The sequence below is a fragment of the Vidua chalybeata genome, chromosome 6, assembly GCF_026979565.1.
Source record: "Vidua chalybeata isolate OUT-0048 chromosome 6, bVidCha1 merged haplotype, whole genome shotgun sequence".
In the NCBI taxonomy this organism is placed as follows: domain Eukaryota; kingdom Metazoa; phylum Chordata; class Aves; order Passeriformes; family Viduidae; genus Vidua; species Vidua chalybeata.
The window spans coordinates 48031272-48050876 of record NC_071535.1 but is presented as its reverse complement, the minus strand read 5'-3'; the positions used below and the strand labels follow the sequence as shown (position 1 = coordinate 48050876).

Genomic DNA, 19605 nt, shown 5'->3' with positions numbered 1-19605 from the left:
TATATTAAGGCTATTAGGACTTAACTAGATAAAGATGCACATGTTACTAAGTTAATCACCTTCTATCTGTCTAATCGAAACCAAGTGTTGATTTAAGTGGAGTCATCTGTTTAAAAAAGAGAGAGAATGAAATTGAAATAAACCCAAGATTAACAGATGTCACAGAAGGGTCAATGGCGAGCAATGTTGGATCCAAGGCTTTTAAAATAGAAACTTACATGAATATTTGAACTTACTAGAATATTGCTCTCTGCTTGACTGTGAAAATACAGCATTAAATAGAATTTGTTTAGCTTTCAAAACTACATGCATAGTTATCTATATGTATGACAGTTTCTGTGTCATTTAAGCATGCTCAGTCCCCTCCACCCCTAGGTTCCCGGGCTACAAAATGATGTTAGTAAATTAATTTCTAGATGATTTAAAGTGCACTGTCCAAAATAGTCCCAGTACTTCTATATTGGCTGGGTTGGTGTGGTTCTCAAGTACTGGATAGTTTTAGTATTAATGGGCTATGATTATGTCGAATCCTGCACTGGCCAATATAACTATTCAAAATCAGAGGGGTGTTTAAACACAACCACAAAAAGGAATGCTGATTTGTGGTTAAGTCCCAGACATGGCTTAAGTTGAATTCCTGACTGTGCCACAGATGCCACTCTGATACCTCAGGCAAGTCACTTCCTGCACCTTAGCTGTAAAGGAGGGAAACAGTATTTTTCTTTCTCCCTTCCCTTCTTTATTTTGTGTGCTTAACCTGACAGAGCAGGAGCTTTCATGCCATGATGGAAACAACAAAGCTGCCACAGAGGTCCGTCCAAAGGGAGGCAGCTGATCAGAGTCTTACACCCATGGCATACAAGGTCAATCACACTGTGCCAGCTGGAGCTGGTGGATGGAACCACCAAGTGGAGCATCACTTAGTTTGGGACAGAAAAGGAGCCTTTTACATGGATTCACAGCCCTGTGCTAACTGCTGAAACAGTGGGATATTAAAAAACATGCAAATTGTTGTTGTAATCAACAACAGTGGGTAGGACACAAGAACAGAGGTGGATTTGAGGAAACTGTATTTGTCCTCTTGGTTGCCTGAGCTCTAGGAGTGTTAGGTATATTTTGAACCATGTGCTCATATTCTACTTTCAATGACTGCCTATTTTCCTTATCTTCCCTCTGACTCCCCTAGCCCTAAGTAGGAGTCAGACAGCAAAGGCTTCTTCTCCTATTTCTCTTCCTGGACCAGGTTTGGTTTGCAATTTTTAGCTGAGGGTGGGGAGGGGTGGGGGGAATAGGAGGAGCAGATAGGGTGTCAGAAGGTATGGACATTGTGTAAAAAAGGGAGTATATCTCCCTTTTCTCTGAATCTTTTCCAAGAGCTGAATAGATTCCAGCCCTGAAAAGACTGCAGCCTGAATAGAGTCCTTTCAGCTCCATCCACTTTCCCTCCCTGATACTCAACTGCAAATGATAATAAAGTATTTTAAGTTCAGCAAGATGACTCCAAAACCAGATCTTTGACAAGGAACAATTTCAACTTTGATGCATCTAATTTCAGTAAAGGTTCATCCCAGTGTATCAAACCCTAAATTTGCCATTTATGTTGGACTGTTTTTTGGTTTCTCATCTGCAACACACATACCCTCCATAAAAAGCAGAGATGATCTTATGGCCATTTTTTTCCCCTTTAACCTATAAGAAAGACAAATAAAAGTTGTCTGTGTAGCATGCTGTGCACATGTGTTGTTCACTTAAATGCCTGTTCTCTAATCAGCTCTACAGGGTAGTCCATACAGCTGTTCCACATTCTCCCTTGGCATATGCACCATGCATTTCCATTCCACATCAAATGTAAACACTCTCTGCACAAGAATGATGGAGGCTAATTTTAAAATCTTGCTTGGGTTTATCTCTGGATGCCAGACAAAACAGGCTTTATGAGGTTTGATAAAAGATCGAGTCATCCCCATTTGCAGACCTTACATCCACTTGCATACCTACTCAAATATAAACACCACCAGCAGATTCCCAAACCAGCAACTAATCTGAAGATTGTTTAAAAGATTATTAACTGGCAAGACATTATTTAATTCCTCCAATTTCCCCCCCTCCCCAAATTCCTAGATTTTACAGGATAGCATGTTAGCTAAAATTCCTCTGGGATTTCTACTCTTAATAAGCAAGCAGACATCTGTGGGGATCATAAGCACACAGCCACTGAGAATGTTAAGAATTTATATATATATATATATATATATAATATATATATATATATATGTGTATATATATATACATAACTCTTTGAATTTGTAAAGGTTTATACTCTGTCCTCAGCATTATGCTTCCCAACTGCTGTCTGCATCCAGAAGTGCTAGAAATTTGTAGCAAAATCTATCAAAACTCATTTAAACAGGAATTATTCTCTTTAGGAGTATTTTTTTTTTTTTGCCTTTTTACTCTTCATAAAATCTGCAGAGGAGTATCACAGACGACTCATACAAATGAGTCACCAGAGCTTAATTAGTCGTTGCTTTTGAGTAGTAGCATAGCCTCTGTGTGCTAGCTTGAATTACCTTCAGCCATTCTTCTTGAGAATAAAGATCATATTTTGTATCACTTAATTTCATTTTTCAGCGCTGAGGAAGTGTACACTCTCATCTTCAGCAAATAAGCTGATACGATGCAGTACTCTCATTATCTGCAGCTATTTATGCTCAATACTAGTTTTATTCTTTTTTTTTGTATAATCAGATTTACTCTGATCCAAGAGTGGATGCTTTAGAAATGGACCACAAAACACCACAAGTGCTTGTAACACTGCTCTGTAGGTGAGGTAACTATACCTAAGCTACTACACCTAGAAATTCTCCTACAGGTTATGGATAGCACTTAATATAGTTTATACTAAACCATTTCAAAATGTATGCAAAAATAGACTGGTGTGAATTTGTGCAGCAATAGGATCTAATGATCTTCAAAGAGATAAAATTGTTGCTAACAAATGGATTCAAGTGAAGACCACTTCAAAGACCTTGAGGTCTTCTAAGTATGCCTCTGCCAACCCTCCCAGGAACAGGATGCTGCTTACACAGCCTTTGTAAACAGATCAGATCCAAGGCACAGCACAGCAATGTTCCATGAGGCTGTGTGGGTGACCAAATCCAGCAGCAAGCAGCTGTGTATAAAGTGCTAGGATAAAAAGGGTATCTTGAACAAGTTTCTCTGCCCCAGTCTTGTCTCTAGCAGAGTCTTAAAAATAAAAGTATAAAAAAGTACGTATGCATAAAATCATGGTTTTCCTTTTTTTTTTTTTTTAACCAACTCATCCCTGACTACTGTTTAAAGTACTTGCTAAACTGGAGTTTACATACAGACATCCTGTTTTAATAATCCTCAAGCGATTGTCTTTCTCCATGGCTTCATCTAATCTCTCTCTCAGTTTGTTTCTATTCTAGCTACTGAAGCTTCTGGCAGCAGTGAATACAGCAAGCAATTATTTTTTAGTTTTAATTTTTTACCATGTAAAAATTTAATTTTTTGCCATGCCTGATAATTTTATTTTACTGTAGCTGGCAAGATGGGAAGTATAGGACACTGGACACAGAAATCTGTAGTTTTTCATTGTTTACCTACTGAAATATTATCAGATTGGTAAGAGAAAAGCTATTAAAACTGTAAGGCTGGCTAATGACCCAGACTGTTGAAGGATGTGCTTAGTTGTAGTCCAATTTACAGAAAATGGGCATCCTCCATCAGAAAGTTCAGCACGGAAATTGCTTCCGTATGCTTGTACTTCAGCATCTGGAAAAAGACTAAGGATTAAATTAATAGGGATACTTAATCTTCCATATGCCTCCATATTCCTCCACATCCCCCAGGTTATTACTTCTGCATTGTTGCAAGAACTACATACAAGATGAGTAACTGCTTGGTGGTGTTCATTTTGATTTTTATTGATTTCATGTATCTTTTAAAACTTCCAGCCAAACCTACAGCTTTTAGTTCCGTTTCTCAGTATTGGGAAAGCAAATCCTCACACACCTATTGCAGAAGCTGACAATATTTTATACCAGAAATGCCTAGTGAATGTTCAGCCTGCAAAGTGCTGAATATTTCCATGCCAGACACTTTCTGAAACCATCTCTCCAAGTGCTGGTTTTAACCTTGCTTTCCAGCACTGGCCAGAAAGTTGGGTTGTTTGTCAGTATTTTGCCATCAATATCTATTAAATTAAATTAAATTAAATTAAATTAAATTAAATTAAATTAAATTAATTCATTACTATCCAATTAAAAAAAATCCAAAATGTGGAACAAGGGAAACATCAGTCAGGGGCTTTTTTTATGTTTGCACTAATTGCTCTGCTACCCTAGGAAGCATGGTAACTGTTCCCAGGCGACAGAATGAAATGAAAAATAGAGGAAAAACCCACCGAGATTTGATCCTCTGTTAGATAATGCAGTTGTTTCACATGAAACTGAAAAACTCACTGCACATGAAGAATTATTTTAGGTGAACAAGCTGTCAACATGAAGCTTGGCATTTTTGAACTCAGGATGATGTAGATGGTATAATACTTTTCTAAGTAAAATGTTAAACTATCTAATGTGTGCTCATTGGATTGTAATTATGGAGCATCAAATAATGAGATGTAAATAATTACAGATCTATATTTTCATTTATGATAGAAATGTTGTCATGAAAGTAACATATCCATGGTGCTGAGCAAAACCATGTCACAACAACCAAAAGAAGAAGTCCTCTCAAAGGACTTTAATAAAGCTTAATGTTTCTGCCTACTGTGACGAGGGAAAACTAAAATGTTGGCTCCTCAGGTCAAAGGAATGACCTATCACCTTTAAATGGTCTCTGCAGCATGTCCTAAACTTTTCTGCATTAAATGGGCTGAGAGTTCATTATTAGAAATGGCATTATTAGAATCTGCCTAATGATACACCCAAAAAGTGGATTTATTCACATTACAGTAAGATTCCTCTGCAATGTATAACTCAAGTTCACATATTTTTAAGCAAATCAACAAGAGAAATAAATCAGACATGAAACCTCTTGCAATGGGGAACTTAGTTGATTAGAAAGCAAGAGTGGAAAAGAGCAAGAATTAAGTCAGAAACTGGACCTAGACTTGCAATAGTCATTCAGTTCTTTGGAGCTGCCTTCAACATGGTCCCAGTCAAGCTGGTTTCTAACACATGTATGTATAAAATCAATAGTCCATTGAAACAATTACAGAAAACTATTTAGCTAGAAGAAAATGTCATGCCATGTACATAAATGTTGTAAGATACGGTGTTCATCACTTTTTGAAAGCCATCTCAAACAAGCCTTTAAACTTATTTCTCTTTAAAAGTTACATAGTCAGCACTCATTGCAAAAAAAGGTATCAAATATTTATTATATCCTTACAATTTTACTGACCTCTATATGTTTAGCAATCACAGACATGGTAGATGGAAGACAGAAAACCAAATCAGCATAACTACAACTCAAAAGGCCTGTGAGAAGTACACTGCCTTCCAGCTTTGGTTTCCAAGATCAGTTCAGATTTCCACCAGTCAACTAAACAAGCACAGCAGCACCTATTTTAGGGTAGATGTTTTCATGTGATAGACGTGATTTTAATTGATTTTAAAAGTGGTGCTATCTGCTTTCCAAGTAAATCTGAAAAAAATGCAATGAAGTCTATGTTGCTCTTTGGGTTAGTACTGGTGTCATGGTTTGACACTGGTGTAATGTTAGTGCTCTCATGAAAATACACTTTTCTAAATAAATGTTGTGAGATGTTATTAGGAACAGAGCAGAGTAGGCCCAAGCTTAATAACAACGGAAAAAACTTTATTAAACTACTACTACTATTAAAAGACACACACACTAAATTTAGGATGAAGACTCTCTAAAATACTTTTCTTTTTAATTTTTAAAACAGCTATTATGAAACATTACCTGGGATTCTTGATCAAATTACTATTTTTCAGATAATTAATACTCAGTCTATTAAGGGAGAGAGGAGTTTTTCTTGCGCTACAGACTTTCTAGGAAACACAGTTGCTACTTTTTGTGTTTTTATGTCACACATGGTAACTGCCTGGAGAAAATCTGCTAGCGTGATACTCTCTTTTTTATGTTACAGTGCTCTCACTACTATGCATGGACAGATTGTTTATAGGGCTCCTTTAAGGATGCTTTGCTACGGACTAAAAGAGACAACAGTTTAGCTTTTCATTTTGGGACTACAGTCCCCCCCATTTTCTTCTGGGGTTAGAAGTCTAGGAACAGAGAGTAATTTTTTTTGTGAATCTGGGTTGTGTTATTCTATTCTGGGAGGTCCACAGGCAGGACCTACAGACATCTGGTGCAGTCTGGTTTGCAAGGACAACAGGGAGAATCCAGGGACTGGCCACTTTTAGCCTTCACTGCATATTCTAGATGATTGTGTGTAGTGCCCATATTTAAGACTGAATTTCCTTAGGGCAGCCAAAGCAGCAAGCCTGACTGCTCACCTGAGAAGTGGAAACTATGCCGGTTACAGCTAAATCAATAGTTGGCAAAAGGCTGAAAAAGAACAGATTAATGTGAAAATTAAAAAGCTAGCACTGCAGTCATTTATAACCAAGCTAAAATGAGTGCAGTGAAAGGAAAATAGGAGCTGCAGGACACAGAATTTCCCAAGTGTACTGTGGGCTTGCTCGTGGTGCTGGGCACACCCAGAATTAAGCCCCTGGCAGGCAGTGCTTGCAGCATGAGGATGAAGAGTGCTGTGTGAGGAGGAAGAGCACTGTGCACACACAGCTGGGCCCATCTGGAAAAACTGTTTTTGATTTTGAGCTTGGTAGCAAGCCAGTTGTGGCCAGGTTCCTTGAGGGTAGGCTGAATAGTCACTCACAGATGTTTCAAAGATGAAAAGAGAAGGCTGGTCACCACAATTAAATTGATTTGCTACTGTAATCCTGCTCAACCACATTCCCTGAGGTATCTACACGCATGCTGGTGGGCCATTGGCCCTTGGCAGGGGGTGTGAGCCCTGCTGTGTGCTGCACTCCTGCTGGTACATTCCCACTGGACCACAGCTGACCCTAACCCCCTGCACCCAGCACAACAGCACACCTTTAGGAGAGCACACCCTCAGCTTTGTAAGCAACAGAGAACAACGGCAAAGTCAAAATTCACATTGACTTCACATTCACAAAACCACCTTTTCAGGGTCTTGCCAAAATTACAGCATTCACCAGGAAGGAATCTGCAGGAAGGTTCTTGCAAGTGTGACTCATCCCTCTGGCTTTTGCATGTTAGGAAACAATCTTTAGATTCAGGATCATAAACTGCGTATATCACAAGGTTAAAGTTTCAGTGCATGAGAAATTCTCTCCCTTAAATGAGCATACTCCTAAATTTACAGAAGAAAACACAACGTTTTGCTGATGTCAATACTTGAAAATTCAATTTTTTGCCATAAAGGATCATAATTCCCGTCAATACACTGCTGTTTAAGCTTTTTATTTTAAAAGGTCCCTCTTAGGTGCTATCCCCTTTGTACTGCTAGCTGTACATAGCCCTCCTCTGACTTACAGGAGATTTTTCAAATGCACAAGAGGTGTTTAGATGCTGACACTAGCCTGCAGCACTGAAAATATCTCCTCCTGAAGTCCAAGACTGAAAACTAATTCCCAAACCAAATGGGATGAAACTGTTTGTCCTGGCTTGTAAGATAAACATATATTCTATTTGCCATCTGTTGGAGGTGGGGCAGGTATCTTCTGTTGGGCAGTTTTCTTATCTCTTCCAAGAACAATGTCTCCCTCCGGGGAGATATCTTCTGTTAATGTGCCATTGAATGGCTCACTGCATGACTGAGAAAGTTACATCATCCCATTGTAAGATCCTCCACCCAGAGGGAGGAGCCAAGCATCTCTACCTGAATAAAATCAGCGTTTCTTGAGACAGCAGCTCAGCCTCTTCACTGGATTCCCAGAGGAAGACCAGGCCCATCTACTCTATCACCAGACCTTCCGAGAAAACTACACCCTTCTACTGGACCATCGCTGCCGCAGCATTTCATCTGCCACTCCAGGAGCAGCAGGAGCAGCTACCATTTGACTGGACTATCACCAACACCCTGACTCCTCAGGGTGTCAGGTTTCTGATCCTATCAGTAGTTTTGTTTGTACTAATTACATTTTTTTAAAATTTAGTTTTTTCCTAGTAAAGAACTGTTATTCCCATTCCCATATTTTTTTATTTTGAAATTGTGGTAATTTGGAGGGAGGGGGTTTACCTTTTCCATTTCATGGGAGGCCCTTGCCTTCCTTCACAGACTCCTGTCTTTTCAAACAAAGACACTATTTAAAATATTTTGTCACCTTAAAAGCCACCTGATATCCTTAATAGAGTGTTCAGCTCAGGAGGGATTTAACTGTATGTTGAAAGCATACCAAGCACCATGTACTTCATGGGAAAGAGAAAGTCAATCTCTGAGAGCAAAAATACCAAAAATTTAGCTTTGGCCATCTTCTACAGCTGCAGCAAAAATGTGATTCTAGCTTTGCCAGTGTGTTTTTATGTTAACCACTGTTTGTGGAGTCCAACTGAAATTCTCTATTTTTAGCCTTTCAGCTACTTTCAGATAAAATTCCTGCTGATAGGACTAGCTGTATAAGGCAGATAACATACAACTCTGAAACCACAGATGACCTCATGCCACTGCAAAGAAAGAAGGGTCTGTTACTTAAACAAGGCTAAAATTTAACCCAGCTATACTAAAATTATACAGTGAGTGTTTTACAGTCCCATTACAAGACATAAAAACCCAGTCACTATAAATTCATGGTATACTTATTTGTAAGGATGTAAAAAAGAGTAATTAATAACCCCCAAACAGCTTATCTCTGAGGCAGTACAACATCAAGGCTTTCCCAGGCTCACTAGAGATTTTACAAATAGCACTAAGAAGCTACTTTAGCTGCCATTTGAAAATTATTTGTCCACACTGAAAAGTCATTGCTCTTTGTCACAAGTCACGAGACATTTCTTAGTGTTCCACACTTTTAGGTTGACATTATGGAAAGAAAATAAATAAATGTAATCCATACTTTCTGGAAAGGGCTTCTGTGTGTAAGAACAAGTATTAACCACAGATGTGAGGGAGCACTGCACAGTGATTCTTTTTTGTGCTAAATGCGCTCTACCATCCTCTCTTCTACTTCACTGTTCCCCTGTGTCCCCCCATATACCAAAATAAATCAGTTTCCTTTAAAACACCATTATTTCCAGGAGAGTGAAATGCAGTTCTGAGTACTGTCATTCAAGTTTATTAAAGTAATTCAGGAGAAATGTGTAAGGAACGGGCATGTCACAAGTGAATCAATGCAGATCAGGGTGCTGGTTTGTAGTCTTTGGGATGTATTGCTAACACCTCTTTTAGTTTGCAGAATATTTGCTCGATATTTTTTCAGAACAAAACCTTTATGAGGTTACCACACATTTCCAATAGTGTAAGAAACACTCTGAAAGTTCTTTTCCTCAGGAAAAAGTTTCAGTCTTAATAACTAATGAACAGGTCGGACACATGAGTGAAATAACTCTAAAGTAAAGGAATGCTTTCACTACCTCACCAAATCACTCTAAGAGATCAGTAAAAGATTCAAACTATTCTTCTTAACTCTTTCTTTCTTTCCTAAATACCAGCATAGGCAAACCTGTATTTTTTAACAATGACACCTCTACCATGACAATGAACCTCTCTATTTTCTCAAGCACAGCCAGCATTGAAATAAAGGCTTACAAAGCACTTAACTGCTTTGTGATTATAGAACAAGTTTGATTTTTTTGGATTCATGTCACTTGGAAGAAGAAACTCCACTTATCATAAGGAATGAAAACCAGGATGGAAGAAGGTTTGCTATTTCCCTCTCTAAGGAATTGTAGGTGGACTTATGTAAACAACAGATCAAAGGCAAAATGAGTTATTAAAGGCACAGAGCCTTTTATCTATTGTGGAGGAAGGAAGTAAAGCATTGAGACATATGTAAATACATGCAATTAAAAAAAAAAAAAAAACAAACCCAAGTGAGTCCCAAAAGTGACTGAAATCAATTAAATTCTGGGGCTTTTTTCTCATTCTGTTAAAGTGGTGAGAACCAAAAATGCAATCTGTGACAAAAATTAGACTCCTGGAAAAGCCGGACATTCAACACTATTTTAAGTTGAATTTTCCTTCACATCCTATGAAACAAGCACTGTTCAATGTTCAATCTCACTGCCAGTTCAACTGAATCTTACCTTGTCCTCCACTCTGTTCAGCCTGGCACCGATCGTGTTATTTCCTCGATCTTTGCTTTTCTCTGTGGAACAAGAAACACTTTCAAATTAATATATGGAGGTATAACAAAATAGCAGCAAACCACAACAGGGTGTGTTTAACTAGCCCACCAACACCATGTAACTGAACACCCTTACCAGGCTGATAGATCCATTCCTTAAAAGTAGTTTTCTGTTTCTTTTTATAGCATTGACCCATGCCAGGGTTTTTAATAGCCCTGAGTTTAAGGCATTTTTAATCTTAGTTTTATGCTTTAACCACAGAGAGCAAAAATGTTCCCAATTTTGTTAATGTTTTAATTGCCACTTAAAAACAATCTGCCACTATGCAAAGGACTCTACAGCCAACTTGAATAACACATTTGGTAACATTTTATCTTTTTTCCCCACTATAAACTATACAGAAAGATGAGTTTTCGAATGACTTAAACAGAGAGTCTTCATTAGCCAGACTTGTCACAAACATTGTCTTTTGTGCTCTTTTTCCAGTGTCTTTTCAAAGCTATCAAAGATCTATGTGAATATTACAAATTTCACAGGAACTCTGTAATTTTAGCACACCAATTTATTGAATATATGGTGAGTCTCAGAAAGACTAGAGCCAACATTTTGAAGACTTCAGTGAAAGTAGGTTTTTTAAGAATCTAAATAAGAACAACCCTAATTTAAAAGTGTTGATGACAAAATATAATTACCAATGCTTAATATTCAGAGCACAACCAGTTGGCATGGTTTAGAAATTTGGCAATAAAATGAAAAGTACTTGAGCAAGTATTTTCCATTAATTATTTTTCTGGTTTGAAAGCAAAACCAGTGAGAGACTCCAAGTCAGAAATACAAGTCACAAATACAATTTATTGGGAAAAGGGAAAAAAAAAAAGACAAAAAATACACACAATGATACAAAAGGAAGACCACTGGCAAAGTCAGAATACAACCTGACACCTGCTTTGGCCAGTGTGCTGGTAGCAGTCCAAATTGGAGTGGCTGCAGTCCTCTTGGAGTGGCAGATGTGGTTGCTGTGTCTTCTCGGAAACCTATGGAAAGGCTGCCTTTCTGTCTAGAAATGCCTGGATTTATCCAGGTGGGAATGCCTAGCTTCTCCCCCTGGGCGGAGCATCTCACAATGGGCTGATGTTATTTTGAGTCACAAGGTGTGCTCTTAATCACCTGTTAAACAGAACTGGCTCCTGGAGAGTGTTATCTCTGAGTCATGTGGCAAGACATTGATGGGCCCATTAACAGGAGATAAGGAAAACTGTCCAGATGCAACTGCTACTCGGATGGTAATAGGAAACATCTTGGTGCTCAGTCTTGGACAATTATATATTCATCAGATTAACTTTAGACACATCCTTTGTATTGACTTACCTGAGACGGAGATAAAAAGAGATGGCTTTCCTATGGACTGGTCCAACCTATAAAACAAAAAGAAACATTTTTGTTTTTTATTAGTCTGAACCAGCATTTTCACGCTCTCTAGCTGGAACAGGGAGGCCTCTTCACAAACAAGTAAAGTGAAATTCAAATAATTTAGGTTTGTCCTGTGAGCGAAGCAGTTGCTTTATGCTAAGAGTAGCATGAAATTAAAAAAGTAGTACCAAAATGGGATTTGACTTAGATTGCTCTACAGCTTTTTTAACCACTGTAAAGTTTTACCATGCCCATATGCTCAGCATTGATTTGTCTTTTCCTTATTCTTCTGCAGTCTTCTTTTTGTATCTGTCAGCTCTTAGTTGGCTTTTACGTGCAATTCTACCACAGCAGGTAACAGTATTGAGCTTTCCAGGTGTAGAACCGCCCCCATCATATAGGGATTGCAGTCTACAGTCACGGCTAGTAGGGACTGATGTAATACACCTAAGTCCCAATCATCAGATTTTTAAACTTTTTGCCTTTTCCTCCCTGTGTGAAAAGAAAACTTCATGCAAATGCCATTTTATATTCCCTAATTTTGCACAGTCCTGCCAATATGGCACCTTTAATCCTGGCAGTTTTTTATCCGTGGGTCCCAATCACTGCCTAATTTACAACCATCCTCCTACTGCTGTTTACAGGTACCAAGAGGGGGCTTCATTGACGTACCTCCTCTGCAGCTCCTTGATTCGCACCATCAGGTTGAGGTGGCCCTGAGAGTACTGCTCAATAACGTCTCGGACATCATAAGGCTTTCTGGCTTGCTGTAAAAGTAGAGACAAAAAACATGCCCTTAAGTCACAAGGATGGAGGAATAGTCTGCGGCAATCTAGATGTTTTTGAAGAATAAATAGGTTCTTTTAGCGCTGTGTAAGTATATTAGTTATTTTGATTGTTTCCATGATCACACATTTTTGGTGGAATAATTCTGACAGTTCTCATTTCATCCACCTTTTTGTTACTGCACGTGTGTATGCCTTCCAAGAGATAATCCACCAAACTGGAGCTCAGAAGAACTTGGAGCCAAAAGAAGATTATCTGGCACTTTGTTCAGAAGCCTGTGTACACTTTAGTTCCTTCTGGAAATAAGGTTCATACTTCTTGGCCACTGAAAAATACAGAGGTCTTGCATATGCACAAACCCCTATTCTCAGTCAGCAGCTGGGGCTTACAGTTCAGGTCTCACCATGGGAAGTTAAAACACAGTCCTAGAGGAAGGAGCATGACTGGTATCCTCTTCCAGAAAGAGTGGCTGAGCTTTCAAAACTGCTGGGAAACACTGGTGCAAGAAATGCCCCGAGTCTGTAATTTGCACCTCATACATGGGAAAGACTTCATCTGACCTATTACTCATAAAACAACTTCTGTGTAGCATAGAGGCAATAGTATCAAGATAAATGCAATAGTATCTACCTGTAAGACACCAAGACTAACTACAAAGCAAGTGAACGAACATGTTGAAGGGTAGCAACAAATTAAAGGTATCTTAATCCTACATCTAAAATCTAGAGTCCAATCAGTGCCAGAACTGGTGCTCCCAGCTCAGGAAAGACATGGACCTGTTAGAACAAGTTCAAAGGAGGCCACAAAGATAATCAGAGGGCTGGAGCACCTCTGCTATAGACAGGGTGAGACAGTTGTGTTGTTCAACCTAAAGAAGAGAAGGCTCCAGGGATACCTCATTGAAGCCTTTCAGTATTTGAAGGGGGCTTCTAAAAAAGATGGGGACAGATATTTATAAGGACCTGTAGCGATAGGACAAGGGGGAAATGGCTTCAAGCTGAAAGGGACAGGTTTAGATTAGCTATTAGGAAGAAATTAAGTGTGAGGGTGGTGAGACACTTAAATGGGCTGCCCAGAGAAGTTTTGGATGCCTCGTCCCTGGAAACATTCAAGGTCAAGTTGGGAGGGACCCTGAGTAACCTGACTGGGTGAAGATGTCCTTCTTCAGAGCAGGGGGCTTACACTAGATGACCTTTGAAGGTCCCTCCCAACCCAAATTATTCTATGATTTCGTTATGCTGCTTATAGAAATGCTGCAGATAATTTTCAAGGTTTTGTAAAAACCTTGGTAACACTGAGTTACAATTTCTCTTTTCTTGCATCGTTTGAGAACAAAGAAAAGAGTTTTCAGTGGTAGCTTCTAAGATACCAAAATTTGCATCCCTTTTGAAGTATTTTGTCACCTGTACTTCAAAAGCTGATGACTCTGCTCTACTTTATCTTATTTCCCAAACTTCAGGATTTCCTCAGTTCCATGCCATAAATACTGTTTATTTCTTTAAGCCAAGGAAAGTGGGATACCATACAAAAACAAGCTGTGGAGACTGTGGCACCTTCATGCAATCCCCTGCACCTGCCTGGGAAGCAGCTCCCACATTTCAGGAATGATTCCTTTAGTAACATCACTCCATCAAACAAACTGTATTTCAGTCTCCCAGATTCCCCACGTCAACTGCAAGCCTTCGGTGAATGTGAGATCCTCTCCAGAGGAAGGCTATGCAGGACTGGGAACTGCTTCAATCTAAGCAAGGAGCACAGAATACCCAAGCATCCCAGCTGCTTACACACACATAAATCATAACTAACATTCACAAAGAAAGAAATATGATTCTGCCATGGCATAAGCCTGTAAATCTTTCCATGGACTAGCACTGTAAACATGACAATATTAACCAAAAAAAAAAAAAAGAATAATTCTTGGATTCTTTTTGTGCTATAAATAAGCAAAAGAGAAAACTTCAAGTTTGAAAACTGCAGGTTCAGAAAAGGTGTTCAGCAAGAATAAAGATGCAGAGCTTTCTCCTGCCATCTTCATACTCTGACACAGGAGTCTGACATGTAAGTATAGTGTAAGTATTCTAAGTGTAGTGTAAGTAGTGTAAGTATTTCCCCATCTGTTTTTCATTTACAGGGCTGTTTCTCTCTCTTTAAAACAAGAATTAAAAACCTGGAGTAAATATATTATAAGAATGAGGTTAAACTTCTGAGTAAGACTGGGTATTTAAGTCAGTACTGATTTTTCAGTAACTGCTTCATATTGAAAGCTTCTCTTCCATAAGAAAATACTCTTGATGATGACCATATAAAAAACCTGCAGCAGGCAACAGATTAGTATGGAATAGAAGTAGAAGCCAGTCCCACAGCCTTCCTTAACTGCTTCTCTTTCTTACTTTTGGTCCTCTGCTAATTAAGCAAAACTCATGGCAAAACTCTTTTTAAATGCGTTAGAATTTCCCCCATCATAAATGGAAGTTTTTAAAAGGCACAAAACCCAATGCCAAATATAAAATGTGCACCACTGGCTGTGGCTGTTGTTGCTCCCTAGTAACTGCATGGGCAGGGAGGCAGACCTGGGAAAGGGGAATTTTTGAGAAATGCAGCCAGGTAACATCAAATAAAATGGGCAAAACACTCTGTGAAGCACAGGACACTGAAATACATAGTTTAGTACAGTCCAGTATGGAGATTAGAAAAGATTACACACACAATTCCTATGAATCACATAATATGGTGAACTACAAGACTATAAATTTAAGATTTTCCAGGGAAATTTTAACTAATCAGGCAACAGTTATGTCATTGGTAGAACTGCAACCTGTATTTTTAATTTATGCTATGTATAGAATATTTGCCATGGTAAAAATCATCCCAGAATTTAAAAAGCTATTTTAGAAGGAAATTAATTTACTCAATTGGAAGCATTTACATGGAAAGAAAATTTTAAAAGTTTTCAAAATGAAAATAGGAAATCAGAACAAATTCTTGGTCTCTGTATCTCTGATGGATATCACAGTTGCATCTATGTACATTAGTTTTAAGAGTTCTAGAAACTTTCATAACCAGAAAACAAAGGTTCTTTACTCATAAATTAAGCTAATGGGATAACTGAGTATGGCGATTTTTTTTCCGAAATTCAGTTGTAATATTAGATTGTGTCAAAAATATCTGCTTTACAACAATACATACAATTCATTTTTGGTAGGTAGGGTGAAGAAAGCCTAGAAAAGCATTCATTTCTAAGTCTGCTTTCCCTATATTCAGTAAAATCCTTCGTTAGCCATAAGTTATTAATCTTCACTGATGCACAGGACTTCTGTTGAATGTGATTATTTGTATAGAATTTGAAACAGTTCTGAAGACTTTACAAGAACATAAACACATCCAAAAAAAAGGTATTTATTCGTTATAATATTATGCTGCGTTTGTGGGTTATACATGGGCATCCTCCTAAGGACTATATTTAAATCTTGACTTTAAATACAGCCTAAATTTCTCTCCTTCTTTTTAAAGAGGAAATGATACTTCACAAAGACTTGCTTTTCATGTCCTTTGAAAATCTTTGTACCTCTGCTTAGCTTTTATTTGTTTTATTTATTTATTTAGTTTTAAACAGGAAGGCTTTGCTTTCTAACTGGCTTTTGTCCTTCTGATCACCCCGTGTTATTAACTGAGCCCTTCAAAAAATATATCTAGTCAAATTTAGGCCTACAGGTGTGTCCTGCAAACAACTGGTATAGTTTAAGAACCATGCTGGGTTCATGCTGGGACCTATTTTGCAAAATTTTCCTCTTGCTTTCCTTCTTCCTATGCTGTCCTACTAAAAGGTTCAGCGGCATCTCTAAAAAATACTCCTTTAAAGTGCTGGCCTTCCCTAGTGTGCCAGCTAATTTTAAGCATGAACAGCCCAATGGACTTAGATGAAATTGGGTTGTGGGTTTGTTGTGGGTTTTTTCAACAGTTACAGGAAAAAAATATCTGAATTTTCTTATTTTTGGAACACATTTTTTACATAAATTTAAAGCTCAGAAGGAAAACACCTACTAAAAATCAGCTGTACAGACCTCTTAAATGCTGAAAGATACATTTTTAAAATGCATCTTCTGCTTTACCTTATTTTTGGACATTACATTAGTCTGCTTATTAGGAACAGTATAGTCATTACTTGGCACATGCTAAAACAATTAAATTTCTTATGATTATTTTATGTGCATAGAACAGATTTACAACTTTTGATGAAAGAATAATGACAGTGGTTATCGCTTAATTACAGGAGAGATTTTCAAAATCATTTTGTGGCTTGAATTTCAAGGTGACTTAGTGCATCAAGTTACTTCGGTGCTTTGGAAAACTGTACCTTTGGTGTTCTCCAAATTTCTAAGCTTGATCATGACCTTATATTCAGAAATTATGGAGAAGTATCAGATATTCCCCTGCTTTCCTACTGGAGATTCTGCTTCTGAAGAAACAGCAGCATATCACTTGTACACAGGAGTAGAGACCTAAGACCCACCCCACTTCAGCTGAATGACATTTTTAGTTCTTTAGTAGCAGCTAATATGGATCATTCAGGAAGAAGGAAGACTGCTGAGGAGAGATGGGAGACAGCCCTGCCCAGGGATTTGGTAGATGGCCAGGTCTGAGCCTTTTGCAGATGCAAAAGTGAGAGTACAACTGAGAAGCCAGATTAGCAACTGAGATATTGAGCACAAACAAGTTTTAAGTATGAACCTAATAGTCCCATTCTATTTAGTCAAATGCTTTTTCAGCTTCTATCAAATCATCTGCCGCAGGGGAGTTTTGTTCATTTGCCAGGTGGATAATGTTGCACACAGTGTTCAGGCATTTTCAAAATCTGTTTCTGACAAATACCACTTGGGAGGTAGATCTACAACGTGTGGATTTCTAGTTACTAAGCAGTTTAATTAATACCATGGCAAGTATTTTATGATCTAAATTAATGAGAGCAGCGATTCAGTAATTACCAGGGAGCAAAGGATCACAATCAAGTTTTAGAATGAAAATAAATTAGATTTTAATGGAACTGGCCACACTTAGGCAATTATTCACACAACAGCAGCAGACACATCACTGGACTGGGCCACACCCCTTGCCCAGTTTCAAGTGCTGACCAGCAAGTGCTAAGAAACTTCTCACCAAAATGACTATAAATATTATCTTCAAGTAGTTGAGACACTGTGCCTTTCTTAATTTCAGTCTAATAATGATAATAAAAGGTGAAATGCGCTAGCAGAAACTTTCTGAAAGCCCTCTCTTCAAGGAAACTCTGGACATGGGGCATTTCAGCCTAAATGGTGCTGGTCTGAATACATTATACATAACTAAAGAGATTTTCTGACAAGCTCAGGCAACTTTAGCCATAAACTAGCTCATGAATTTTAGTAAAAATTAAAATATTCAAAGTAGAAATTTGCAAAAGAATTCAGGCAATGCTTCTGATTTTTACAAGGAAATCAGAATTGTGGGATTCTAACAGCAGCAAACTTTGCCTTACAGATAGATATATTGGAATTTTAGTCATCTTCGTCATCCTCATCATCATGATCTTTTCGATCTTAAATTTTGTAGCCTTCAAATTTGAAGGAGAAAAAACACTTCCTTTTTGGAGGGTCTAGATTAAAGGTAGGATAGCTTTCTGGTTTATTGGAAGCAGAAGTAGCTAGGTCATGTATGAAAATGGATTTAGGCAGTTAACCCCCTGTCATCCTTTGCATTTCCAGTTATGAAGTCTATTCTCTGGAGATTATCCCTTATTAATTAATTTTAAGTAAGGTAATATATTTATTACCTATATATACATTCACCTGGTTTAAATCAAGCTGAAGGCAGTTGATACATGTTTTTACTGGATTAATGAAACAGATTTTTAGGAAGTTTGCAGTCAGAATTTTTTATTCGGACCAGGAAACAAAGTTAATTGCTACTGTTAAATGCTTATGACATCACAAGACCACAGCAAGTGGAGTGGCACATGGGAAATGTATCAGTGAGGGCCAGAGAAGGAAAGAGAATCAGTATCTCACTAACTGGGAAGAAGGTCTCCTACTGTACAGAGGGGAGAAAGGAGAAGAAATCAGAAACCTTCCAATACAGTAACAAATTTCCACCTTGATTTCTTATCAGGACTTCATTATCTTTGAGTAAGGGACAGGAACAAGACTGAGGTAGTATTTTAATCTCTAATCCTACTGACTGGGCATGAAAGCAGCATACAGCTCAGAATTAATGGAGACATACGAGAATGTTTGCAATGCCAGAAAGAGACAGTGATAACAGAGGGCTAAGGGTCAAGTCCATTAGCAGAAAATAACATATTAATTCAGACTGCATTTCAGGAGTTTAGCCTATTTCCAGTGCATCCATAGTTGACTAACTTGCTGCAAAACAACCACCCTATTGAAGGAGGGAGAGAATAGTGGGTGTAGATCACCATTACTGAAATGAATTGTGTTAGACTCTCTTAAGTTTCTAAAAGAGACAATGAATCACGAGAATAAAAGGGTTTATTTAGAAAAGGAGCTTTCTATTCACAACTCACCTGGAACTTTTTTTTTGCCACAAAATACTGCATCCTCCGAATCACCTTGATGGCAGCACGGTGGTGTTCCCGCAGCCTGTGGGAAAAACAAGGAGGGTGAGGGTGGGAAAGAGCATCTCCATCCAGACAACAAATACAGCAGGCTGCAGAAAAACCTTCCCCAGCACTCCTCAATGTGCAGTGTAAGTAGTTGTGATCCAGCCTGGCAGCACAACACACCATTCTGCTGACCTTCCTCACCTTTCAGGAAGGCTCTGAAAATCCAGGGTTTTATCTGACCCACGCCAGGTTTGCACCCATTCCACAGCTAAAAGAGGTGTCCACATAACCTCCTTCTGTGTCTAAGCAAACCTCCATATATCCCTCTCAGTTTAATTTCCAGAAAAAAAGTCCCCAAACTCTCAAGTTCCTGCATATCCAGCCATGAACAGCTTTTATACAGTCACTCCAGTTTTTAGGATTTTTTTTGTTTGTTTCGGTTTTTTGAGGTGTTCACCCCACAATTTCTATACAGCATGTTT

At 38.3% G+C, this 19605-nt stretch overlaps 1 protein-coding gene across 1 annotated transcript in view; it reads right to left on the bottom strand.

Annotated features, from left to right (window-relative positions):
• KCNQ1 (potassium voltage-gated channel subfamily Q member 1) overlaps positions 1-19605 on the bottom strand; it is a 338978-nt gene that overhangs the window by 100187 nt on the left and 219186 nt on the right. The window contains exons 12-15 of the mRNA XM_053945722.1: positions 19085-19160; positions 12415-12509; positions 11701-11747; positions 10291-10352 (exon numbers count right to left, since the gene is read on the bottom strand). Coding sequence (XP_053801697.1) covers positions 10291-10352; positions 11701-11747; positions 12415-12509; positions 19085-19160 — 280 coding nt within the window. The remainder of the gene's footprint in view (positions 1-10290; positions 10353-11700; positions 11748-12414; positions 12510-19084; positions 19161-19605) is intronic.